Source organism: Plectropomus leopardus, chromosome 16 (assembly GCF_026936395.1).
Source record: "Plectropomus leopardus strain MGB_pleo_1.0 chromosome 16, ASM2693639v1, whole genome shotgun sequence".
NCBI lineage: Eukaryota > Metazoa > Chordata > Actinopteri > Perciformes > Serranidae > Plectropomus > Plectropomus leopardus.
The window spans coordinates 20,312,084-20,339,748 of record NC_142191.1 but is presented as its reverse complement, the minus strand read 5'-3'; the positions used below and the strand labels follow the sequence as shown (position 1 = coordinate 20,339,748).

General features: G+C 39.5%; 2 protein-coding genes across 7 annotated transcripts; both read right to left on the bottom strand.

Moving 5' to 3' along the window:
- Positions 1 to 2,010: 2,010 nt before the first annotated feature.
- On the bottom strand, positions 2,011 to 21,793 carry gpr176 (G protein-coupled receptor 176). 3 transcript variants are annotated; one of them, XR_006106627.2, is made up of 5 exons: positions 21,296 to 21,402; positions 17,092 to 18,016; positions 8,067 to 8,319; positions 2,733 to 4,015; positions 2,011 to 2,646 (listed from the first exon to the last, which is right to left on the bottom strand). XR_006106627.2 is itself a non-coding variant. In XM_088089328.1 (5 exons), the coding sequence occupies exons 3-5, from the start codon at positions 17,318 to 17,320 to the stop codon at positions 2,788 to 2,790; spliced, it is 1,710 nt and encodes a 569-aa protein (XP_087945454.1). In that variant the 5' UTR covers positions 17,321 to 18,016; positions 21,296 to 21,402; positions 21,761 to 21,793; the 3' UTR covers positions 2,011 to 2,787. The 3 variants fall into 3 exon arrangements, 2 of the variants coding, with proteins under 2 accessions (XP_087945454.1, XP_087945453.1); XM_088089328.1 differs by adding an exon at positions 21,761 to 21,793 and having other exon boundaries at positions 2,011 to 4,015; XM_088089327.1 differs by having other exon boundaries at positions 2,011 to 4,015; positions 17,092 to 17,397; positions 21,296 to 21,404.
- On the bottom strand, positions 19,473 to 25,301 carry acot20 (acyl-CoA thioesterase 20). Of its 4 annotated transcripts, XR_015779105.1 has the most exons (5): positions 24,808 to 25,301; positions 24,511 to 24,713; positions 22,657 to 23,235; positions 21,761 to 21,809; positions 19,473 to 21,402 (listed from the first exon to the last, which is right to left on the bottom strand). XR_015779105.1 is itself a non-coding variant. In XM_042503271.2 (4 exons), the coding sequence occupies exons 1-3, from the start codon at positions 25,262 to 25,264 to the stop codon at positions 22,660 to 22,662; spliced, it is 1,236 nt and encodes a 411-aa protein (XP_042359205.2). In that variant the 5' UTR covers positions 25,265 to 25,301; the 3' UTR covers positions 19,473 to 21,809; positions 22,657 to 22,659. The 4 variants fall into 4 exon arrangements, 2 of the variants coding, with proteins under 2 accessions (XP_042359205.2, XP_087945455.1); XR_015779104.1 differs by having other exon boundaries at positions 21,761 to 23,235; XM_042503271.2 differs by having other exon boundaries at positions 19,473 to 21,809.
- Between the last annotated feature and the right edge of the window lie 2,364 nt (positions 25,302 to 27,665).

The window sequence follows — 27,665 nt, the reverse complement described above, 5'->3', positions numbered from 1 at the left end:
AACATAAAAAAAACTGATCCTAACAGTCTGTGTGGGAACAAAAGCAAACAGCCTACCCACTGTTGCATTAAATTATGATTCAAATCCTGATTGGTGCACAGAAATCACCTTTTTCCAAGTGAGCCACTCAAACCTGTGAGAAAAATAAAAGACAAACACAAACAATAACTTCTGTCATTTGAAATGACTTAAACTGTTCTAACTGTAACGGGGTGTGGTAGGATCCAATTATACCACAGCAGAGCAGGAGAGTAGTAGACCTTTTTTTTAATCTTTTGGCAGGTTGAAAGGAGCAAAGGTGAGTATAATCCGGTTCAATCAGTTCTGGGGTGGAGCAGAGATCGTACAATGACTGGGGTGAGCTCACGTTTACAGGTGACAGTTTAGAGTACGAGTGGGGAAATTGTGAATGTGGAGCGGACTGGCAGGTGAATGTATCAGGTAAGTTGCAGAAACAATTACAGCACGGAGACTCCAGAGAGGTGCAGGCAGGGCTTGTGGTCGAGGACGAAGCACAGCTGGTGTCGGGCAGGCAGGCAGCAGAGCAGACAAATCCAGTAGGAGCAGGCAGCGGGATCAAAGAGGACAGGCGGGGAATCGATGTACCATCGGAACAATAAACATCAGCGGCACTCACACTGAGGAGATTATTCACTTGGCGGGAGGCTCTGAAGACGTGCAAGAATAATGGCGATCTCTCGCGACAGAGCCGAAGCAGAACACCGCACAGCCACAGGCAGACAAGAACCAGGAAGTGCACAGACAAAACTTGTTGTTGGAGACCAAAGGCTGTTAGGTTTACCGGGGCAGAGATGAGGAGAGGCGGTCAGAGGCGAGCCAAGTTGAAACCAGGAAAACAGTCTGAGAGTGAGTGCTAGAAGGTCAGGCATGGAAACGACAATCTGGAAAAGAGTGCATGGAGAGAGGCTGCTGCTTAAATACTGGCTTGATCGGAGATGAAGAGCAGCTGGGAGCACCAGGTGGAGGTGATGAGGCTGATGAGGGGCTGTGGCCAGGTGGAGAGAGAGGTGGGGGCGGAGTAAGTGGAAAAAATCTAACAGCAGAGCAAACTGTGACACTAACTTCCTCCTGTAGTTCATAGTAAAAAGCTGATTGATAAAATCCGTTTTAGGGCCTTAAACACATATATATGTAAAGTCTTTTGTGCAAACCAATGATTTTTAAACTCACTCCACTTTATGCGTGTTTATTATTTTACTGTACTGTTTCTCTGCTGTCAGGGTCATATTGGTTCTGGGAGTAAGTGATTGTCTGGATAAGCCTTGAATCAAATAAGGTGGAAAATGTGAGCCACGGCCGGAGTATTCTTTAACACCAGAGAAATCAATGATGTTCCTGTTTTCTTCAGTGTGACGCCTTGAATTACCATCAGTGCTGTATTTCTATCATAGCAGCTATTGTATCAATAACTGTCATTACCACGACAGACGTATGAGAATAAACATATTACTCATCTCTTTCCTGCTTTTGTGTAGCAGTAAAGGATACTGTTTCCAGCCAGGCGTGGCTGCACAATTTTTGCCTGATAACAGCATAGATTCAGGTTCTCTGTGGACATAGCAGGGGATTGTGGGTAGCCCCCGAAGGGAGTTACGGCTTGACAAATATTTGAAGTGCAGCTCGGCTCTGTTTACCTCAGCCAAAGCTTCAGGTTGAGGCTGGTACTACTGAATTATGCATCACAGAGAAGACAGTAACAGAGTCAGAGAAATTTAAAATTGAAAACCATTTTACAGAGTTTCTGATTATATATATTTATAAAAATGTGTACCTATGCTCTTTTGTGCTTTATTTCACAGTCTTGTGATTGAGAAATTGATTTTCAAGAAACCTCGGAGAAATCAATAAAATTGATCCAAGGGGGCTGCCTGACTTGGATTTTCATTTCTTTCTTTTTTTGTGTGTGTAAAAACACACTGGTAATATTCATTTTTCTCTGTCCATTTTAATGCACCTTGTGTTGCAGAAAAACAGTCTTAAACACGCAGCTAAACCGAAAATTTCACAATTTTTTATAACATGTATTTGCATACATTACATCTGCATTTTTCATCTTTATCAAATCCACTTGCATTTAAAGTACAAATGACAACAACATCTAACATTTTAGAAGAAATATTCCAAAAGTGGAATCAGCAAAGTTAATCCAGAAACGCAAAGTCAAACATGGTTACAAAAAACAGTCCCACAAAGGGTTACGTGAAAGGACCGACACTGACGTGTTCATTTACAGAGTGCAATCACAGCATAACCATTTTACAAAATGTTAGAGGTTCAATATCCTCTCTTGATTATTTGCTATGGAAGTATATAACTGGGTATCAGTGCATCTCTCAGGAGAATTGGATTTGTACAGCGTGTTCATTTATTAACTACCGATGCCAGCTCTAATCAAAACGGGGAGATTCAAAAAGCCTTCTCAATAATCATGTAGCCTTTGTTGGAGTCCTTAATCAAGGAATTGGCACTGTCCGAGTCGTGAAGTTGACAGAGCAGACACATTTCTCACAATATTATAAATATTTAATATCAAATTGATTCTCTTCCAATAAGAAAAAACTGCAGCGTCTCAGGCGTCTGGTACTTGCAGTAAAATGGAAAACCTGGACCTCTACAATGAGAAATCTGGGGTGAAAAAAAGGTTTTAATAAAGCAAGAGAAATCTCACCAAGGAGCTCCACACGTCAATATCCTGCCAACGCCTGGCTGACCTGCTCTGTAATGAGTCGTGTCCAGTGTTGCAGATCAGAGGCCAGCAGGAATAGTTCAGGGGTCCACAGTGGGGATGGTGCTGACCTTGTTGTTCCTGCTGATTCTCCGCTCAGGCCGCGGCCGAGGCAGTTTGGTCTGGATCAGCTCCTCGGGTGTGTTGCCCAGCGGTGGCAGCAGCCTCTTCTTGCTGTTCCTGGTCTCTGGTAACCACTGAGGCGGCAGCTCAAAGGGTCCGAAGCCGAACTGCGTGGAGTCCTCGGCTTCTGTGGGTGTAGCCGGCGCCACCTGAGACGAAGAGGCGTAAGCACACGTGTGGACCGGAGAGCCCCGGGGTGCTATGATTGACGGAGGGCAATCCTTGGTGATGATGAGCCCTCCTGTCCCCTGCACAGGGTCCTTTTTGGTGATCACCTCCCCTCTGAGGCTCCCCTGTCTCGACCCACCTTTGTGGTCCTCTTTCGAGCAGCCTCCTGATGCTTGAGAAGGGACCTCATTCTCTACGTCCTCCTCTTCCCCTTCCTCCTCAGACGGCCTGAAGATCTGCTGCTGGCCGATGTTAAACATCTCCAGGAGCTGGCTCCCTGAGCGGCCGGCTGTCTCCAGTCCCACCGGCTCCCCGATCACACCCTCTGCTCCTAAAGAGGCCAGACCCCCGGTGCTGACCACGTTACGGCGGCTGTAACGTCTGTGAATCCTGGCCAGCAGGTCCAGCCAGCTGTGACGAGCGGAGCGGTTAACAGTCAGAAACAAAAGCGGGTTGGTGAGCAGAGAGACTTTGGGTAGCCAGAGGGCCGTCAGATACAGTGAGATGGGTAGCTCTTTAGTATCTGCCAAAATGGTGCGATAAACCACCAATGCCACATAGGGGGCGCTGCAGGCTGAGAAAGCCAGCACCACAGCCAGCAGAGTAGCGTGCAGCTCGGCCTCTCTCTGGGACACATACGGGATGGAGATGCTGTTCTGGGGAGTCCGCAGCGCCGCGATGATCACCTTCTTCTTCTGGCTGGCACTGAGTGCTCTGCGGATCAGCAGCATGAAGAGGAAAACCAGCGCCAGAGGAAGGATCAAGGTGGTGACGTTGTAGATCAAAACGTACACCATGTGGCCCAGGGAGCGGGCGTGGTCATCAGAACAGGACGAGGTGACGTACACATCCGTCACGTTGGTCACAGCGAAGACGGGAAGGCTTGCTACAGTTGCATGGACCCAGATGTAGATGACCAGATCGCGGGATCTTGCATCTGAGATCTTCCTCTCTAACGGGTACAGCACAGAGTAATATCTATACACACAGAGACAAAATATTTTAGCATTATTTTAGCCTTTTTCACTCAAGACATTGAGCCTGTTTACATCTGGTATTAGCATACATCTACAGGGATCCGATTGGACATGGGCACTGCTAAATACGTGTGTAAACAAACACCACGACACACTGTGATCTGATCGCTCAAACCACTTGCCCATGTGGTCTGGGACATATTTGACCACATATCTTTTGTACTCTAAATGCTAATGTGTCATCTGCAGGGTGTGGTGGTTGTTTTAGTGACACGGTGCTAGCTTACCCATTTCATGGTAAGTTGGACTAAGTATTGCAGGACATCCATCTTTTTGCCTGATGAAAGGTGACGTGTTGAATTCTGCTGACAGTGATATCTCTAGTTGTACCGACTAAACATCTAACATAGCTAGCGAGAAAGCTAGCATTGGCACTAGGTCAGAAGAGGCAAACCAAGTAAATGTTTAGTTAGCCCCAGAAAACTGCGATAAAGCGGACCCCCAACGGCCAGTCATATCCCCTTTCTCTTCCCCTCTCTCTTTCTCTTTCCTTTTTGTCATAATTGAAATTTAACTGTTATTTACGACCTCTATTGCACGTCTGTCTGTCCTGGAAGAAGGATCCCTCATCATCCTCTGCCGCTCTTCCTGAGGTTTCTTCCATTTCTTTCCCCTGTTACAGGGGTTCTTTTTGGGGAGGCGATGTGAGGGTCTAAGGGCAAAGGGATGTCGTATGCTGTAAAGCCCTCTGAGGCAAACTATGTTTTGTGATAATGGGCTTTATAAATAAAATGGACCTGACTTGACTTGACACTTTGCAGTAACAACTATAAACCCCCTAAAACATTACCAAGGGCACTATTAGGTGCACCTCCGCTGCCCCCAAAAAAACCTCTAAGCGAAAAGAGAGAGAGAGTATGTGTGTGCCGATGATGTGACAGTTCTTGAGCAGAGAGTATGAGGTAAAATTTAACAGTGTGTGAACACATTAGGCTATTTGTCAATGAATAAATGCTACATCTCCTAAAGACCCAGGATAAGCTCCAGTGTCTTGGGCAAAGGGGCCTAGATGGGCTTCTTTGCCTTGGACCCCCCAGAGTCTAACATCGCCACTGCATGCTAGGGAGCAGCTATTGAGTGTGAGGACGTAAAAACTTTGTTGCAATGCAAGTGATCAGCTGGAGATGCATGATGGACACAGGAGTGAACAGCAATGTGTTTCAGCTGTCCCCTTGTTCGGATCACCAAAAACATATGACAGAAGGTTTGGGCCATATCAAAGAAAAAAAAAAAGGTGGCTTATGAGAAGAAAGTCATAATATTACTTAAATAAAGTTGTAATTTCAAGAAAAAAGTTGTAATATTATGAGAAAAAATGTGTAAATTTACGAGAATGAAGTCATTATATTATGAGGTTAAACAAAAAAAAAAGTGACACCATGAGATTAAAAGTTGGGTAATGTGGTAGAAAAGTCGTAGTGGAAGGTTGGAATTCTGGCCCGGCTAAATGTTATTAATTAATGTCATTTAAAACACCTGTGCCTTTCTCTTTAGGATAAGTCAAAATGTCTGCTGTTAAAAATGCCTATTTTGAATCCAGACATGCTGACACGGCTTATGAAACTCTTTTATTAGATGATTCACAGGAAAATTAAAAGGGAATGCACCTAAAATAGCCACATCCATAACAGAAGCTGAAATGTCCTGCTCTGAAAATACATGTCTACTATTTTTAGTGGCTGTGTAGTTAATCATGTAAGTTAAGTGAAACTATGAACCTCTTAGCACAAGGAGAGCTCTGAGTAGATTATTTGGAAATAATGTTATATAAGATGAAATACTGACCAAAAGGAAAGAGGTTCAGTTGTTATTTAGTCTAATATGTAGACGCTGAATTTAACCTATTAATACATATATGATCTCACTTTAAAAAAAATAAAAATAAAAAAATAAATAAATACATATATATATATATATATATATATATATATATACACTATACTATATATATATATATATATATATATATATATATATATATATATATTAAATATAGAATTTTTAAACAGGAAACAGGAAAAAATGGAGAAATATCACTTGAAAAAATAAAAAAACCATTAGAGGCAAATCAGCCATATTCATCAAAAAATAATAGCTCATTTAAAGTTCTTTTAACAATCCATCTAATTAGTAAAAAAAAGGAACAAAAGTATTTTTGTAATCTAAGTTGGACTTCAGAAATAAGACCTCACCCTGTGAACCAGTTTAGAATAAAGGGAAAATAAAAAATTGGCATATTTAACATAATTTTATTTAAATGGGATGAAAGGATTTTCTCTCTATTTGTCTGCGAAATGTTAACAGAAGTTTAAGGTGTTTTTTTAATGCACATCCGCAAACACATCACCAGATCTCCTCATATCTGCCTTCCAGATAATAGTATGTAGATGTATGTCTCTCACGCTGCTGTTGTCCTTTAAAGAAAAACAAAACGAATTGCCTGAAGGACTCACTTATTTCCATGGATTGTCTCAATACATGCCAGTGTATGAGTGTGTGAGTGTACATGAGCTGATAACTGCTGCAGTTCTCAGCCCGTCTGTATGTACGCAGCCTCAATTGCCCTCCTCGAGAATAAATAATTCATCTTTTGATAACATTCTGACTGTATTAGTGGCTATGGAGGCAAAATAATCTTTGTAGCAGTAAAACCACTGCTGAGGCGAGGCGGCAACAATATAAAATCTGACTGCAATCTCCATAAAAAATAAATGAAACCCACACTTAAATGTGTAATACTGGTGATGAAGTCCTGCATGCTTGTTTTTAAATTATGGAGTTATGAGGCTTCACAGTGTTGTAGCCTGTGCTGTAATCCAATATAAATTGTATGCACGTACATAATTTCCAGTCTGATACAGTTTGAGGAAACTGCAGGATTTTAATAGAAGCTGATGTTATGAATTAAATATGCAGAATGAGGGGGCTTCTGCGCTTTTAACTCGCAAACAGCAGGGAATTCATGAACGCTAATGTGAGTATTTTTAAGCTAATGGTTAGAGCTAACTGTAGCCCCTTTTACACTGCTTGTTCACATTTTTTTTTAGAACTTTCTTTAGGGCAGTTTCTTGCTTTTTTGTTTGTTTATATTTTTTAAATCTTTCTTTCTTGCATTTATATATTTATTTGCATATTTTCAAGTAATGTTCTTGTAACTTCCTGTACTAATTTCTTGATAATTTTCGGGCATTTTTTTGTGAAGCTGCTTGTCACCCTCTTTCCATGTTTTTTAAAGAATTCAAGCCACTACGCCCAGGTTTCAATGCATTAAATGGATACATTTTGTGGTTTTTCAAAAATACTTGAAACGAATGTTAAACAGAGTTTAGTACGTGGCTAAAATGTCTTTTAATCACTGTGTTTCTAAACTGCAAAGTACTGTCTATGAAAAGTTAAACTTGACTGAAAATGCTATGAATAAAATTAAAGATGTCAGGCTAAGGTAATAATAATCAGTATTAACCTACTTAAAACACTATTTGTGTGTGTGTTTGTGTGCATGTGTGTGTGACATTGTATGTAGGCAGCAGCAGCAATCTCAGGCTGCTTTTGGCTGCTGCTTTTAGCGCTGCGGGGGGGCCTGGGACACGGCCGCTCAGCGTGACGTACACATGCTCCATTGATTGCTGCCTCCCCCAACCCCTCTCGTCCACGCCACAGGGCTTACATGGAGAATGAAAAAGAACTTTCTCCCTAAAACAAAAGTCTTCGAGAGTTTGGCCCCATTTTGATGTTAACGTGCAGCGGGAATGATTGTACTTCTGAATCAGGAGGAGACTAACACTGCCAAGCAATGTATTGATAAAATGATCAGAGAATCAATCTAAAACATCCACTTCTCTCAAGTGGTAATTTCAAGTGGGTCGTACCCACTAACCTTTTTTCAAACGCATATTTCATAGTCAGTCAGCCACAATTATCTGTGACTAAAACGTCTATCATCTCCGTCTACTTTAACTAAATTGGTGGTATTTTATGTATTCTGCACTGACCTGTCGAGTGCGATGGCGCTGAAACTGAGCACGGTGACAGAGCAGAAGAGCTTATGGAGGAACTTGATGGCCTTGCAGAGCAGCAGAGTGTGAAGCCACCAGCAGCAGCGAGGGCTGGCTCCCAGCGCCACATCGAAGGGAACGCACACCAGGCTGGCACAGATACCCGAGCACGCCAGGTTCTTGATGAATCGGTTGGTCACGGTTTTAAAGACGTTCGTGTAGCAGGTGCACCACAACACTGTGGCATTTCCTGTGGAGAGAAGGGAAGAGGTGCAGAGATTGCATCTTTGTGTTTTTAGTTCAGTCTTACCTACTTTTCAACCACTGAAAGGCTTACAAAAAACATCCTAGATACCCTGTTATTAGACAGAGTTTTAGTAGTATTGTGTGAGGACACGTAACCAAGGATATTTCCTTAGCAGAAAATAAGGGGATAAGGGGACGCTGGCTTAGGTGTTAATAGATACCTTTAAATATAAGCATTTGTTGTTGATTTTTCTCACTGGAAAAAAAAACAAAAACAGGATCACATAACACTAGAATTGGCATCCCTGCACTGGCTTCCTGTAAATTTTAGGATTGATTTTAAGATTTAATTGCTGATTTTTAAAGTTTTAAATGGTCTGGTATCTAGAAGAATAACTATCTTTATACTTCAGTTAGAGCACCAAGGTTTACCAACCAGATGCTCCCTGATGTTCCCAGAAGTAGGCACAAAACCATCAAAGACCGAACCTTGCGAGGCTGCCCCTAAACCCTGGAACAGTTTATCCTATACAAATAAAAACCCCTCTGACAACAGAAACCTTTAAGTCGCTACTGAAGATTCACATCTTTTTCCTCTGATGATTGATTTAAATCGATTTCATTTTTTGTTGCTCTATTATGTTTATTCTCTTCTATGTTCCTTTTGTCATTTGTTACTGTATTTATCTGATTTGTAATAACTGTGATTGTTATAAATGTGCTGTATGAATAAAGTTTGACTTGACTTTATTTTTTATTAACATTTCACTTGTAATCAACTGTGTAAAAGGACCAGTATATGTATTGGTGCTATTACTTTTGCCAGCTCTATCACTGCTATCACCCGTTTATCTGTATATAAGTAAAGAAAGAAACCCTTGAACGTTGAAGGAAACCTCTCTAAACATTGGTGTGAATGCAACTTTTATCTACTGAAATATTTATGAGGTTAAGTCACTGGATCTTTCTTAGCACTCTTGTCATACTTGTTTCAGTTTAGGTTTCTCTGAACACTAAATTTTCCTCCCACAGTACAGACAAAAACGTTAGGTCGCCTGGAGACTCTAAATTGTCCATTGGTATGAAAGAAGGGTGACAAACTGTCTAATCTATGTGAGTTAGCACAGATGGATGGATAATTTATCCACCATATCTTCCTCAGGTCCACCCAGCACAGAGACTGTGATTGAATAAATTAAGGAGTAAAAGGATTACACAGACTGGGAAGTAAAGCTTTAACCATATAATATACATGATATACCCATTAGTCAGACATAGGTGTTGATATGAAGGGGGACGTCCTTCTCAATATTTTGAACAAATGCATTTGTCCCCCCCGCCAATAAAAACAAGACATTCACAACATAAATTGATGCAGAAAAGGCACAAATTGGTGTATCAAAATTAACCAGAATGCAGGACATTCGGTCTTTTTAATTCTCAGGATATTCTGGTGGAGAATCCCAAAACCTCCCAATTTATATACCTTAAAAAGGCACCAGTTCATGAGTAAATCTAATGAGAGTTCAAGGTGTAAAATGAGGAATCAGGAACCAAGGACAAAGGTTTCGTTTCAAAATTGGAGAAATCAAACCAATTTGCTCAAGGTCCAAAAGGTTTAAATACTTGTGAAAGGCATCTGAACACAGCACAAAGAGAAGTTATGCTGATCCAGGTTTCAATGGGTTAAACACACTGGTCAGACTGATCTGTGCTTAATTTATGTACTTTACTGCTTTGCTAGCATCTTTGATTAAGCAAATCTACCGGCACGGTAGCTCAGCAATGTATTACCGTGGCAACAAGACAGATTCTAGACACCTAAAATCATCAATATTAATGGAATTGTACAATATATTCAAAGATTTTCTTTGTCTTACACACTAACCAGCAACTCCTGTGTTAAATTACTGTCTCTGTGTTGGAGCCTGGTGGTGTTGAAATTACGGCTTCAGGTTATTGAAAATAAACCCTGTAATTCAGTCTATGGCTCCACTAGTGCTCTTTTAATGGGAAAGCCTTTCACTCTGATCCACAACGTTTTCCCTAAATATGTTTTCAAAAGATAAATTAGGATTATTCTGAAGTTTTAATTGTAGTTTTGTGAAGACCGATTAGTAATAATCCAAAGACATGTTTGATTATATATTTCATTTTGGCATACAAGGAATTTTTTTCCTTAACAGCAGATAAAAATGTCAGAGGTCTTTGCAGAGCAGAGAAATCAATTATCCCTAAACCGACTGAGACGGCATACGATCAGGTGAAGAAACTGTGGCATTTCCATCTCAAGATCCCTTCAGAATTTGGAGCGATGAGACAGCAATGAATGTTAATTAGGTTTAAAAAGGTGAACTGAGACACTCCCTGCAGCGCGCTGACTGATGTCAGGTCACACAGGGATATGCGTGGTACCAGCCTCTCCAAATGTAATTACCCGCCGAGTGTTAGCTGCGCTCTCGTTTTCAGAGACAGAGCAAGATGTTCTCTGGTGAAGAAAACTGTGCTATTTCATCCTGAGGTTATTTGTTTGTGATGTCTGTGAGAGTTCAGGACACAGCCAGAGTGAGAGAAACAAGCACGCATCAATTGTAAATTGAAAATCTGGTTACTGCGGCTCACAAAGATATATATATAAAAGCTCTAAAAGCAGGGTTAGATATAAAGATCAATTATGGTGGATTAGGTTGTTGAAATCTGGTCTGAGAGGTTTTAGATGGAGCTGGAAGAAGCTGTTCTTAGGAGAACATGGTGTGCTTTGCTGAGAGTATATAACTGTGCAGGATTTCTGAGCAGCACACTTGAGTATTTTGGGGAAACCCTAATGAAGCTGTAATTAATGCTCAGCCTCTGCATTCTGTGAGGCTGACTCAAATGGGATAATGAAATTAGCACAAACACTTGTTTAAAATGCATCATTACATAAAAGAGGAGCAAATATTGATTCAGATTCCTACATGTACAGATTCTACTCATTTGATATTTGTAACTTCTGTTTATTGCTCAGCCTGTTGCCCCCGTGACCTGGCGCCGGATAAGCAGAAGAAAATGAATGGATGTTTATTGTGGCTAATGATTAAGCCAAAAATAAGCTATGATAAACTTTTCAAAAGGAGAGAAATAAGGACAATGCAATACCAACACGTTCTCATGACAAGTCGTCTCGTGACATATCTCAGCTTCGTCAGTGGACTTTCACGTCTACGCATTACGCTCTAGGTGACCTGCGTCAGTTGCTGATGTTCGAGGTTGCTGTAACCATCACTGGGAGGTCAACAGTTCACATGGTAATGTATTAAAAAATCATCACGGTTTGGCTCTACAGTTATACAAGAAGCAAACATCAGGCTCCAAGGTTAAAGTCCGGGGTTAGTTTGATCCATCCACCACCCGCCCTACACAGACTGTCCAGCTCCTTATTTCATGACGTTACCAGCAGCGTCTCAACTTGATGCCTTCCAGCAGCGTGTCATACAGGCGCAACAGGCTCCGTCAGGCGGCATTATCAACTGACGTTGCCGATCTGCAAATCATGCTACTGCATCGGGTGCTGTGCGGCTGACTGATGGTGTATCATAACACCGCCAAAAATTCTGTCTGGCCATGTTACAAACTGACCCTGCAATATATCATACTGCTGGGAAAGGTGGCTTTTGGCCTCGGTATCTTACGCCAAAATTACCGCCAAAGTAATTTTTGGCATGTTCACCTTTACTTGACTGTGTAGAGGCAGAATGTAAATGGCGCAAAGAGAGAGGGGTATAAGATGCAATATAGGTCCCAAGGTTGGAACAGTTGTTTAGCATATGGTGTAACCACTAAGCCACCAAGTTACATAAACCCCTGATCATTATCAAGTTTTATAGATCACAGGAAGTGATATTAGTGCGAGGCTCTTGAGAGGAGCTGAGTCTAACTTTAGTATGGCTGCAGTGGTGTGATGTCACACCCTCCCAGTGGTTGCAATACAAGTGATATACTATATGTGGAAACACAGTTCAAACACAAAATTGAATTTGTAATTTATAGAAAGACATGTTTTGTCAAACACATTTTAAATTATTTCCCAAATAAATTAACAAACACGACTAAAGAGAGATTTCAGCCATTTCCTTCAGATACTAATCAATAAATCACTTTTTATTAGACATTTCACTATTTACAATTGAAGCAAGGTGTCCATTATGCCATTTTTGTTCCTAAAAATGCTACATTGTGGTAAAAGTGACAAGTCTACTCAAATATTACATAAGTAGGACTTAAAGCACTTTTTAAATTTAGAGTTACAAAGCCCTTCACTTAACAGTAAATAAACTAAAAAATGCCCTTGTAATTGCCTTCATGCTGATAACAACAGGGCCTTTCCTCTTTTTCACTCAGACCTTGCATCGTCTATTAAAACCTCTTCGCCCTTTTTCTACCAGAAATACTCACCCGCCACTTGAAGAACACCCTGGCAACCGTACTCACGGCAGCCAATAGGGAGAAAGAGCAAACACTAAACATGATTGCTTTTTCCACTTAACAAATGGCAGTCTGACTACAGGTAGCAGCATGAAACACCCTCAAATACAAAATGCTTTTCATCTCTGCACTGGTGTTAATAATCTGCTTTTCCCTGTGAAACAAGCCTCTCAGGTGTCTAAACATAGTAGCATTAACTGTTAAAATTCAAAGTGTGAAACGACATTAAACAGTTTAACATCAGCTTAGTTGCATCCCTGTGGTGTCGAATTACTTAAGGTTCAATGAGAGACTTATTTATGAATGATATATAATGGAAATAGTGGAAATACAGAACCTGATATCCACATACTGTAATTCCTCAACAGCAATGTAACATTAACTTCCGTTGATTCCTGAAATGAGGGGAAATTAATTGATTTTTGTAATATTTTTTAAATGGCCAATGTTTTAATCTTCGGACTTGGGGAGACGTATTAAGTATTTTCAGGTCAAAAGGCTCGAGTCCAAGTAAAATTGTGAGTCAGTGGTGTTAAAGTCCAAGTCTGGTCTTTTTTGATTTTGTTCAGTTGAGTTTATAGGCATCAAATTTGTGACTAGAGTCTGAAACAAGTCCAAGTCATGTGACTCGAATCCACACCTCTGCTGCATATTTCACCCTTAAGCACCCTGTCAGCACCTCTAAAGCTCACTAATTAACTCGTTGCAACTTGTTGCTTTAATCAGCACAAAAACAGAAAGGTAAACATGACAACTGGTGCTTTAAGGGGGGACTTACTAAGTGGTATAACTATAGTGGGGTAAAAAGGGAAAAATGTATAATATTGATAAGAAGAGGTTAACACCAATAAAACTGCACATACTATCAACAGTGCCAATCTTCCACATCAGTGCTCCAACTGAATGAGCCACAGTGAGTCATACTCTGTAGTGTACCGACATTCACAAAGCATTTCTTTTTTTACGCCTTTTTCATGCCTGTGTGTCATGGATCAAATACGAAACATGAAACGATTTGTGTCCATGTGTCACACATGACTTGTGAGAAAATTGCTGGTATTTTTTTAGTCACCTGTACTGATTTTCTTTTGGAGATGGAAAGAAATTAAATGACAACAAAAGTGCCTGCTTGTGGGTCCCTGATAATAAGTGCTGTCTGATGATGCATCCTGGCTTTCATCATAGTACAAAAACCTGACTGATGTTATAAAAAGTGGCTTGACAGTCAAGAACACACATTTAAAAAAAACACATTGAAACTTCAAAGACACCCCCCTAGGCCATCATCAGTTTTATTATTCATTGTTGTACTCTTTGGGTAATTTGTGTATTCATATTCAAGTCGGGAGTTGCCTGCTGAGGACACTGCTTGAATATTTTTCATTTTTTGCTGTAAAGGGGAAATAAAACAACTCTTAAATCAGCTTTCAACAGGTGTTTGAATGGTGACTGTTCTTAAAATTGATTCAGATAAATGATGCATTTCATCTTTAATTATTATTGTCATTATCTGCATTTTTCATATATTTGTAGATCTAATCAGTCTGTTGCACTGTCTGATAGTGTCCCTCTATTCTATCACTGGGGGGCGCCAAAGTTTGACATTTTTAAATTCTATTCACATAATGGCTTTCAAATTTGCTACGAAACACTGAATTATACACGCTTTATTTATATCCCATTTCACTTGTTATGCTCCAGTGGTGCATTGAAGCAGCCTCTTTTAATGACAATGTGCTAGACTTATAGTTAATTTTGGGGGGCATATAAATAAATTATATGTTATCAAGTTGGATAAACAGAGAAATAGTTTAAGCCATGCTGCCAAAAGGTAATTTTGTGCAGCTGTTCATGTTATGCTTCCTGTACCCTGCCACACTGCACTGCACTGCACTGCACTGCACTGCACTGCACTGCACTGCACTGCACTGCACTGCACTGCACTGCACTGCACTGCACTGCAGGAGGTGGTAGTTAGTCAGAGCAAGATTTGGTCATTTTTTGCCAGATCTTGGTGTTATTTTCACCATATTTCATCATAGTGAACACTTCTTGCAGCCTGTCAATGACTCCGTACTTTTGCAAAGAGCACTATCAATCATGGCTGAGTGTGTTTTGTGCAGTGGGGAGATGGCACGCTAGAGCCACATTTGTGACAATAACACATTTATATGCAACACTCATTTTAAGGCAGGAGGATTCTGTTTTTTTGGCTGACGATAAGACGGAGGGCATTTTAAACTGTGTGAGACTGATGTGCTGGAGCGGTCCATCAAGTCACGCAACCCCTTTCTCACTTCCATCATCAGTGGCAGCAGCTTGTGCTTCTCCTGGCACAAGCACGGTTATTTGTCACAGAGCCAGCACAGATTCAGCTTAAAGGAAGCTCAAAATGTGTATGGTAAGTTATTGCCACTAATATTTGCCAATTTCATAGTGAGATAGGTGGCTAACACCTGTCAAGTTTACCACCAGTGCCAGTAATTCCCCTGGCTGCCAACAAAACATTCAGTGTGATGAAAAAAAGCACCACCTTTTAAAATCTGCTCAAATCTGTGTTTGCTTTTTGTATGTTTTATATTAACGTAGTGCTGTTTAATATCCAATATTAAAGTAAGCAGCAAACTAACATATGAGCACAAACAGACACATAATCAGACAAGATACAGTCCTGGGACAACATACCATATTCCACTCCATAGTGCATTCTCCCCATGTACAGCTACAGTGTTATAGAAACAAAGCAGCAGATAGTAAATTATTTAAAAAGAATAGTATATCTTAACTTCCCTTTCACTTCAAAGCAGCAGATGGAAGTGGAGTTCATTATAATGAGAATGTGGCAGAAGCGAACAGCAAGTCTGACCAGGCACAGCCTAAAAAGCATCATCAAACACAGTGTTGCCACCTGTCGAGGGTAAAGTCGGGTGAAAATGAGCACACCATGCCCTGCATCATCAGGAAAAATACTTGCATCTAGTTGTGCATTAAGTCTGAAAATTTGGGGGAAGACCGACTGATGTGTGACGGATTTGGAAAGAGGGCATTCAAGTTAAAGCGGCTGTTGGGTGAGCACTGTTGGCATGTTTAACAGTGGCACAGTAACATTACAGGTTCAGCATGTAGGAATTAGTGGCACTTATAGTGGTGAGGTTGCGAAAGTGAAACTTGTCCCGTGTGCCAAGCATGTGGGACAACTACGCTGGCTGACATGGAATTGTGAATGAGTCAGTGTTTGATTTGTCCCTTCTGGGCTACCATACCACAACATGGTGGATTTCATGCAGAGGACCCACTGTGTACGTACATATAAATTGTTCATTCTAAGGCAACAAAAACAAAACCATTCTTATTTTCAGATGATTTTAAGTGAATAAAACATAATTATGAATATTATACACCATTTCTGCCAATAGATGCTCCCAAATCTGACACACTGGACCTTTAACATTGTAACATTCTTCAGGTAAACTATAAGTAAGATCTGGCTGAAAGCGATTAATTGTTTGCAGAATGTATGGATCAAAGGTTTGAATGGGAAACACCGGCAAACCTAACCCTTTTAAACTGATTTATTTTAGGGATGCACAATATTGGATTTTTTGTGACATCCAATATGCTGATATACATTTCAAATAATTTGGCCGATAACCGACACCGATATTGATATATGTAATATTCATTCATTGTGAGAAATTGGAAAAATACTTCAACTTAGGGTTGATATTGTATGCATCATCACTTTATCAATTAAATAAACAGATCTGTTTTTGATATTGGCAGAAATAAGCATGTTGGCCAGTATATATGATATTTAATCTTAAAGTCAATATCTGCCGATACTAATGTCACGCCAATATTATTGTGCATCCCTAATTTATTTTTAGTGTTTTTTGGTCACTGTGTGTAAGACCTGCATGCACTGTGTTATAAAAATTACAAAGATTACTAAAAATGTATATAATTCAATTCTATCTCCATTATGACAGCTACCATCTTTTCGTAATTTGGCTCAGAGGACACTGAACACCTCCTTCAAAGTCATAATCTTTAGGCATTAGGCAACTCTTGGAAGACTTGTTTGATATTTTTAATTTCCTCTGATATTTTAATTATTCTTGAATAAAGGGTGTCCCCAAAAGGTTCCCATGACCGAAATTTAGCAATCAAACTGTTGAGGCTCATCAGAAACATGAATATATAGTGAATATTTTAGTTATTTTGCACAACATTTGGACGGTTTTCGGGTCTGCGGGTGTTTTTTGGTGGCCTTACTGTCAAACATGCACAATATGTATCTGAGGGGACTTACCGAGTAGCGAACCTATGAGGATGAAGACCTGGATGGTGGTGGTGAAGTCCCGGTAGGCTTGCTCTCGGATGAGGCGCTGCTGCTCCTCCAGCCCGGTCCCCTCGGTAGCTGGGCTGCTGTCCCAGCGTGTCGGCGGGCTCGAGGCGTTCAGGAGATCCAGCCAGAGGTGAGCTGCTGTGAAATTGGCTGCACCGTCTCCGACCGTCGCAGCCCGGCTCCCACTATCCATGTCGGTTCACCCCGCGATCCTCACGCTTTTTTAAGTAGGCTGGCGGGATGTCAGCTGCCAGCATTGGAGAGGCTTTTCTGTAGGGATGATGGTGATGGTTTGCAAAGAAAAGGAGGGGGAAAAATCTACAAAGCACAGCTTACATGCAGAGATGTCAGTAAAGATGTGGCACAGGTAGCGCGCAGCTGCCAGCAATGAGATGTTTTGTCAGGAAATATGTCTGATAAATCGGGAAAAAACATGGTGTAATGATCATACATCAAAACGCAGAGAAATAACATGACCCATAATTTTCCAATGCGGATGCATGGCAGAAATCAGTCCGTGCGCAGTGGCTGGATGCTCCTGCCTGACACCCTGTGCACCCAAAACCACACCGGGTTGCGAAGTGTCCGCTCCGGGAAAGATGCTTGCAGCACCGGGAACACACGAACATCACCTCTCGCCGTCCGGAAAATAAATACTGTGTGTGTGTCAGGCTGATACTCTGGCTGCCAATCGCACTGTCAGAGGCTGTTAATTGGTAGACTGAGTGGTGTGGAGAGCCTGCAACAGAATATCTCACAGCGTGAGGTGCAAGACTGGAGAGGAAGAGCCCCTCCTCTTCTTCTAGCACCGACAAACTCCACTGAATCTTATGAATGATAAGCAGGGCAGGAAGGAGCGTGTGGCCGAGTTACACACTGGTCAGCGATGCTGTGGGTACATAAAGATAGATACACTTACTATCATCCAAACATTACATGCGATATGATACGACATTATCACGATACTTAAGTCAAGAGACAATCATATTGTAATTTAACACCTTGAAACCTGGATCAACATGGATTCTTGTGCTGGGTTGAGATGCCTTTCCCAACCCTTGAAACCTAAGTAAATTGGTTTGATTTCTTTCGAAAACACCTGGGAAATAAGTAAGGTGTCCAGCAAACGGCAAGAAATTAGTAAAAAGGTGACAAGGAAATAACCAGATAATTTGTTTTAAAGAAGAGGAAATTAAAAAAAAATATATAGGGAAAAAATGTCCAGAAAACTATATGTATAGTTTTTATCACCATCCATTTAAAATTATGTTGCAGAAAAAAATGTATACATATTCTATATTTTTGGGATTTTTTAAAAAAAACGTATTTCAAGGTAACTCCCTTGTCACTTTTTTTTTTTTTTACTAATTTCCTTCTAATTTTTGGGCCATGTCTTGTTAAGTTGCTCATTGCTTTCTAACCATGATTTTGAAAAAAATTCAAACCAATTTGCTCAGGTTTTTAAGGGTTAAACATACACACGATAACATATACATTGCAATTTATTACCTTTATTCAGCTGCAAATTATGTCCCTAAAGGAAAACTTTGTCAACATCTGCCTTATCTATTACGATAAAGTTTTAAGAAAGTTCATCTTACGGCAAATCATTTTTATTGCAGCAAATTAAATCTAATAGCCTGAAAATAAGCAATTGATTTTATTATGTTAGCAGGCTACCAAAAAGTTACATTTATATTCGTAAGTTTAATTCATAATGGTGGCGTTGCTAGGCCTGGATGCATAGCTCCGGATTTAAGTATATATAGACTAAACAATAATAATAATAATAATAATACAGAAACGTCCCTGATTTGTATAGTTAAAAAATCTATACTTGTCGTCTGTGCATTGATACATTATTGCCACGTAAAAATATCACAACACTATGCTGTATTGATTTCTCCTCCATCCCTACCAGACTTATACCAGTTATACTAAAAAAATTATAATGTATCCAGACGTCCAGTTAAACAAATCACATAGGTATACTTTTTTTATATAATAATAAGGGCTACTATTGATCTGTTTGTCAACCCTGAAAGGTCTTCAGATGTACAAAGGTAACATGACATGACAACGAGTTTAAACTCAACAACAACCGTGCTGTTGTGTCGCTCTGTTCTCTCACAGCCGCTTGTGACATTCCTCTTTGGTTTGATGAAAATACCAAAACAGGAGAGGGCATACCTCAGTACAACAAAACAGTATTCTATTTATGTTTTAATTACTAGAAGTGAATCCATTTGTAGGTTCCTTTGTGTAGGAGACTGTTGGTTATAAGAGAAGAGGGGCTGCTGCAAAACGGGGGAAGCACTTAAGATCATTTTTTAAGCACTGGGGAGAAGCTTATGTTTTTTGATTTGGCTTAGGGGGAGGGACGTTAAACCTTTAATGGTTGTATTTTGTATTTACTTCAAATATCTTCAGAACCCCCAAGCATGCAAGTAGGCTTCAAAAATGCACCGTTTATGGGCAGAAATGGGTAAATATGGTTATATATGATGAAGAGAGGGTCATGCATTTTCCCTCAGTTACTCAGGGAGGCTAAAGGAAAAACATCTGTAGCTCCTTGATATAAATAAAAAGAAAGAAAAACAAAGTCACTCCCCAACCACCTCTCTACTCTGATAATAAAGTACAGTCCCTAACAGAGCAACGGACCCCTGAGGAGCTGCTTATATAAAAACCACTGTGGAGAAACAGCTCAAAATCAATGTTTACGCATTACTTATTAATACATTTCAATATAAACCTTTCTGGAGCAGCACGTGAATTCCCTCTGAAAACAAAATGAAGCAGAAAATAAATAAAAAATAAAGCATGCATATTTCTGAAATAAGCAAAACACAGACGTCTGATATTGCATGATCCAAAAAGATGTCATGTATTTCCGCGTCAGCTCCTGTAAACACTGTTCATATAGGTGGAGAGATAAATCAGTGTCTTTGTCTCTGACTTCACAATCAGACGCACTTCTTTGATATGAGCGACGTTGTTAATAAAATACCTGAGAGAAAAGTTTACATCATCAAAGTAAATCCACTTCCCTTTGAAACAGACAACAGCCCTTCATGTAGAAATTCCAAGCTTGTGAACTCTAACATGGGTATAAAAACCACAACAGTGGGATTAATATTGATTTAATGCCATTGTTTCACAATCTGTCATCACGATCTGTTTCACATTATATCGTGCGGAGCCAAACATAGCTCACATTATGTGTGAGAGGCATCAGAGATAAATGTAGGAAGGCCGAGCTGCCACTAGATGCCAACATTTACACAAATGATGATTTACATTCATGGAGTTAATTCTGGAATAATGAACTTCACTGCTGCACTTAATTGTATCATAATGGCACTGATTAGTGTGAGAGGGGGTATTATTACAGTTTGAAACGTGAGATGATGCAATTGCTGATCGGCTCAGTGTAAGACTGAAAACAACATAAAACAACATTTTAACTTTTTGCTTAAAATCATCTAAACTGTTTCTTTTTTTCTAGTTTTCCAACAGCAGCAATATGTTGTAAAATAACAAAATCATATTTTCTACAGTATTTTCTGCAGTTCAAATCAAGTTTCACTCTCATACCAAGAGCTGGGCAAATCTACTCATATTATTAAGATTTTTTCCAAAGTCTATATATATATACGATACTGCAAAATTATGTAGAATCACATGTAAAAACATGTGTTCAATGCAGAACAGTAACACAATAAATCACTACTCAAAGTCAATAAAATATTAAATCATCAATCCTTTTTGAACCACACAATAAGTAATCACAGTTTCTGAAAATACTGCATTAAATACACAGGCAACAAGTACTGAACGCTGTGCTCACAGCAGATATGTTGTCATGCCATTATTAGGAAAAGCACAGCTGTAATTAATAACAGTAATGATGGTTATATCATTGGCTCCCAGCCTGGGGATTGCTATAAGCCTCATTGTAAAGCCCTCTTAATTTTAAGGGGTGTAAGATTTTTTTAAACTATACAGTAAGCCAATATCTCAGTAAGCCAATATCAAGTTTTTTTCAAGATTTAAACTTAAAAAAGAACAAAAACTTGGAGGATAAAGGCACAGTGAAGGACTGAACAAAAGCTTTGTTCACTGAGCCTTTAGTCTCCACTGCAGTTCGGGGCGACCTCTTGCTCACCTGGTAGAGTGTGCACCCAATGTAGGCTAAGTCCTTTGCATCTGCTTGACCCTGTGCTGCATGTCACCCCCCTTCTCTCTCACCTTTCCTATCCATCTTCAGCTGTCCTATCAATAAAAGCAAAACAAACACAAAAAAAAACAGAGAAAAAGTTCACAGTTAAAACAATCAAAGAGCTTACAATGACCAAGCAGAAAAAGTCCACTTAGATTGTCACAAAAAGGAGTGCCTGTTAAGTAGAAGTATTCTTGTTATGAATATATAATGAAACATCCACGGAATATGTTACTTAATCAAGTGTAGTCAAATTTCTCAATGATAGATAACGAGTCTTATAATTAATTAGAATAAATATAGATAATTGAATATGTTACTTGCTTTGGCAACAATGTGACAAACATTCATGCCAGTTAGGCTGATTTGAATTTGAGTCCCTTAAGGAAACAGGTTGGGAACCATGTTTACCTTTAGATGCATCAGGTCCAGGTTGCTGGTATTGTGCATGCTGCCTTGCCTTAGTGGGAGATGAACAGAGGCGTCGTTAACATCAGTATTAGCTCCATCTGTGACTTTCCCAATCAAAATATCTGCTGTGAAAAATCATTCTGTTTTAATACATAACCCTTTGAAACCTGATAAGACTGGTTGTGTTTCTTTGAAAAACAGGGGAAAAGGCAACGACCAACTGGGCTAGAAATGTCCCATTGATTTAAAAAATTGAGAAAGAAACAGACTTTATATATGTATATATATATATATATATATATATCTATATAACTATACTTTTGTGTTATGTTACAGAATTATTATGTTATTTAAAAAATGAATATACTTTTTTTAAGTCATTATTTTTATTTTATTTTTCTTATTTTTTTAGGTAGTTTTCTTGTAACTTTAACCTTCGTGTTGTCTTTTGCCATCAAAATATGTTTTTTTATACTTATGTAAACAAGGTCTGGCCCTAAATTCCAAAATAAAGGGAAAAATGTGTGGTAATTGGTTGGACTGAAGTAAGATTAAAGGTGTAACACAGAATTGATTGACAATTTATACAATATGCTTTAAATAACAGTCAAAACAGGGCGGGGCCAGAATCACCCCCGAGGACAAAAGGTGTATGGCAATCAGGAGGACATTAAGAGGGAAAACCCCAACTAATTTCTTGATATTTTGGGCCATTAACTTATTCACTGCCTTCTCCATGTTTTTGAAAGAAATCAAACCAACGTCAAACCAGCATGCTTATGTTGTTTATGGTGTAGAGAAGTCATTCACCCAAAACCTGAACATAGGAATACCCATACAGCATAATTCAATACCCCTCTCATTCATTAGAAACTAGAGGCAGGGTTAACAAGTACTCTTCAGTGCAAGTGGCTCTTGAAGAACTCCTGGACTCTTTCCCACAGGTCCAGCTGAGCCTCAGCGTGGGCTTTTGGCTCCCCACCAAACACCACTTCCCTCCCGACTGCTGCATGAAACGCAGATGGACAATAAGGCATGTGAGGGACTTCCAAAAAGTGTCCAGCTTTGGGGTATGTCACCACCTCAAAAGACTTCTTGCCATGTTTTCTCAGCGTTGCAGTAGCCTGCTCAGCATATAATGGGCTGTTCCAGTTGTAGTCGTCTTCAGAAACGGCAAACAGGAACTGGCAGCTGGCACGTTCAATTGGAATCAATGACGCTCTGTTCTTTTCCAAGGAGGGGTCAGATAAGCAATTGCGTATATTTAAAAGCCCATAACGTGTGATTCTAAGTTTCCATATGACAGGGGGAAGTGGAGGTAGAACCATGTCTTTGTAGTGCAAAGGAATCACAGTATTTGCATTGCAGGTGTTAATACAGACGGCTGCTGAGATCCCAGAGAGGAAAGATGACATGGACAAAGCCAAACCGCCACTGTGAGATATCGATATGATGCCAACTCCAGGACCTTTGACCTGCACAGAGAGGAGCTGTGTTCATAATCATGTTTTGAATATTGTAACCCTGCTAATATGTCCTATTTCCTAAAATAAATAACAACCATGCATCAGTTATAATAATACATCAGATTTAAACAGCCCTTCTCAGAGTCCTCACAGAGGCTTTTCATAGATATGGATATAAAATATATGCATATGAATAGAAACACAACGATTTTCAGTTTCAGGTGACTATACACTAACATAGTTATTCAATTATTAAATACCATCTCTGCTAACAGATGCTCCTAAATCCTACACACTAGCACAAACTAGGGTTGCAACTACAAATTATTGGACTAAACTATACTTTCCCAATTATTAATTTGTTGTTTCGTCAAAAAATTAATTGCTTTGCCTGGTTAAAACTTGAAGATATTCAGTTTGTTACCACACATGATGAGCCAATTCTCATAAGACGAAGCTGAAACTAGACAATCTGTTCTGATCAATTTCCTGTTCACTGATAAATTAAATATTAATTTTGGCTGCAGACTTATCTTGAATATGCATTATTTGATAATAATCAGATTTGTGCTAATAGAAAGTAGCCAGTAGATGGCAACAATGACACAGTGATATGGGCCTATATACTGTACAAACTCCATCATTAATTCACTGGATACATTTTTACACACAGTAGGTATAATATAATTTACATCATACAGGGAATATAAAATGCTAAATGTTACTATTTTTACAATTTTAAGGGAGCAGTGTGTAGAATAAAGAAGCATCTAGCAGGGAAGATTGCATATTGCAAACTGAAACTTCTCTCGTGCCAAGTGTGGACTCCCCTTTAGGCTGTTTCTATGTTCACTGTTCAAGTGGTTTTTGCCGTGAGCCAAACCATCCATAAACGTCTCTTCCTCTTCAAAACACACCGGCCAAGTTATTAAAAAATGGCAAAAACAGTTAGTAAAGCAGTTTCATGTGAAAAAAAGTGTTTTTCTGACGTTGTTCTGCTTAATGCAGAAAAGCTGCTACCTACAGTGGCTGACATGAAATTACAAACGGCCCTATCTAGGGCCAGTGTCTGGTTTGTCCATTCTGAGCTACTGTAGAAACACAGCAGTGCAACATGGTGTACTCGTAAAACGAGGACCCGCTCCATGAAGATAAAATGCTAAAGTAACATTAGTCTCTTATTTTAAGGTGATTATTCAATAAAAAACTGGCCTACTTATATTCCATTTCTGCCAGTATATCCCCTAAATCCTACATGCTGGACCTTTAATCTTCAACACTAACCTCAGGCCGTCTCCTCAGATATGTAACTGCCTCTTCAAAGTACTCCAAATCCAACTTTTTAGGGTTTTTTGGTAAATCCTCATAGCCGAAATAAGCCAGTGCCAGACAAACAAAACCTTTGTTTGCCAAGAGGCTGGCTCTGGCCTCTGTGAGACGTCCACCAAATGTGTACAAATCCACAATTCCTGGGAATGGACCCTCTCCTGGAGGAAACAAAGAACAACGAGAGAGGGAAAGTTGAACAGATCACTGCTTTCTCTCCTTTTTCTTGGCTGTCATCAACAAAACGCAGCTAACCTGGTGGTATGAAGAGGACTCCTCGTATTCTTCCCTCTTGCACAGGTATTCTCTTCATCCCTTCTGTCATGTACCCTCTCTCGTTGGTTTCAGATGCTAACTCCTCACCAGTCTCTCTACACATGGCTTTTATCTCCACCGCCGTCGGGCTGAGCACATTCTTTTTCAAGAATTTACTGTGTGGCTTCTCCGGTGCCAGGGCCCAAAACAAGCCCATGGGCTCCACGCCGGTGTAACTTCCTCCCAGAGAGGGCGTGCTGCAGACGTCCACCTGGCCAGTTTCATCTGCTTTGTACAGAGCAGAAGCCTTGAAAATCACCCCTCTGTCATCAACTAGTTTGGAGCTGAGTTGAACTTGTTTGTGAGGAGCGAGTCCCTCGACTTTGACCTGCACCAGTTTATCATAGAGACAGCGTACACTGGGAAGGATCTTCAGGCGGATTTGTGAGGAAGCCATTTCAACTCTTCAAGATGGAAATAGTGACTCACTGTGATGGCTTCAGTGTCCTTTCCCTTCACTCAGGCCTTTATGTGAGTCTCCTGGGGACAGCTATGCTGTCACTGCATCTGTTAATGCAATCAAGAATTAAATGAATGTCTTTGGCACAAAAAAAAAATCTCTGCTATGTGCTTCATCTTTATGTCATCTTATTAAATACAAACCTTCACAAAACAGTATCAAAACAGTGTTACTGAGAAACTTTGTTGCATGGATATTCACAAATCTTCCATAATCATCTTTTGATTAGAATATTTTAACATTTAGTTGATGTTGGGTTATGACATTCTGTATACAACTTATTGATACATTTATACCACTTTTTTTCTCACTTTATAACGGGACCCAAGCACCTAAGATCATGAATGTTCCTGAATTTGGGCCTGGGCAATTTATTGAGGTGATATTTATATCTTGATACGAGAATAGATATTGTCTTTGATTTTGGATATCATATTATGGTAATTAATTTATCATTTATCAAAAATGTTGTTATGTTATGTGAAAGTGCCAACAGTCAACACCCAGGGTTCCTACAGCTCGTAGTAAGTTCGATTTTGGAATTTTGAAATTTTTTAATGCCACTCAAAATTAAATTTCTGACAAATAACTTTACAATAACTAAAACTGAAGAAAAAAATAAAACAAAACCCCACATCAATTACTCAGTGTTGGGGACAATTTTGTCCATAACAAACCAAAACATTATGTTTTCAGTTAAGTTAAAAAGTTAAATGATCTACTTCAAATGCTGAAATTTCCTAAAAACTTTCTAGAGTGGAACCAACGGAAAACAGTGCATGACAATCAATATGTTCTTTCTTGTTCACTGGTCATTTTATTATATATGGTGTATGTATGTATGTATATATGTATATATGTATATATATATATATATATATATATATATATATATATATATATGTATGTATATGTGTGTGTGTGTGTGTGTGTCTGTCTGTGTCTCTTGTTCTTCAATTCTGATGTGCATGGTGTTATGCAAAAGGCAGTCAGTTATCAAGTTTTTTTTGTTTGTTTGTTTGTTTTTGGTTTTTTTTTACAAAGATTTAAGATATTGGAAACACTGACTCATTTTAACACCGACCATACAATATCTTTGCAGTATTTTTAAGGTATTTGGTGAAAAATAGTGTGGTTTACCACTGTAATATCTACAAAGAAATATGAATTAAAATATATTGTCATTACATTCAATCACCAACCTTATCTTACATTTTTGCCTGTTTACATTTGCATTGTTAGGAGTGGACACAGGGCATTTAACTGCAAGATGGAGGGATTAATCCAAATGTGTGGTTTTGTAATGGACTTTTCTATGAATTGATATTCAATATGTTTACATTGCCATTTCCGAACTTAACCAGAAGCCACGACTTAATATATAACATAATATATTCTGCATAGAATAAATGAATACACTGACAAGACCGCGCATAGACATATTAGGGCAGGTAATCACTTACAAGACAAGAAGGTAACTGCATGAAGACGGGCATAACCTTTCACCAAAATACTTGCAACTCAAGGACGGTCACATGAGCAGCACGTAGGTGTCTTTAAAAAACACAACATTTATTCAGTTATGGCCTGTCATTGACGACGTAATGAAGCGGTTACTACTGCTAACTGAAAAACACAGTAAGTCTTCAACTGATGGAGTTCATTCAGGGTCACAGTAATGTCTAACTGGGCGAAAGGTTGACACTACGCAGCTCACTACTGTCCACTGTGTAAAAAGACCCAGCGACGAGTTACAAAGTACAGAACCTAATTTTAAATTATAGATGAATTTCTCCTGTAAATACAGCCGAATTAGCCAAATAAGTTAGCTAGCGTGCAAAGCTTGAGCTTTGAAGTTTTTTTGCTCTATTTTACCGCTTTTGTTTTCAACATTAGTTGCCCCTAGACTCTTGGTTCAATGCCTATCAAAGTGTTATCTGAGAACAGCCAAAAAATGACTGAAAAACATACCTGTATATCAGTTGTATTGGTATATACTCGGAGATAAGTGAAACATTCATGTAAGCATGAAGCACTGGGTGGAAGTCAACTGGACGAAACTACTTTGCCAACAGAGGGGGAGTCCGTTTTTTTTTAATTTAGTTGCATCTGGTATTTGTACAGCGAGTTCACGACTTTGTCTCTTCACCGTATGCCAAAATCTCAATTAAAATATGCGCGTTAAAATAAAAATCTGAGGAGAAATATGTGTCCATACGAAAAGGAGAGGATGGATTCCTCCTTCCCCTCCCCCGTGTGGAATGTAACCTTCCATATATTTGGCAGGTGATAAAATGGTTGATGCTGACCGCCAGCGACGAAGTTGACGGCAGCTTCT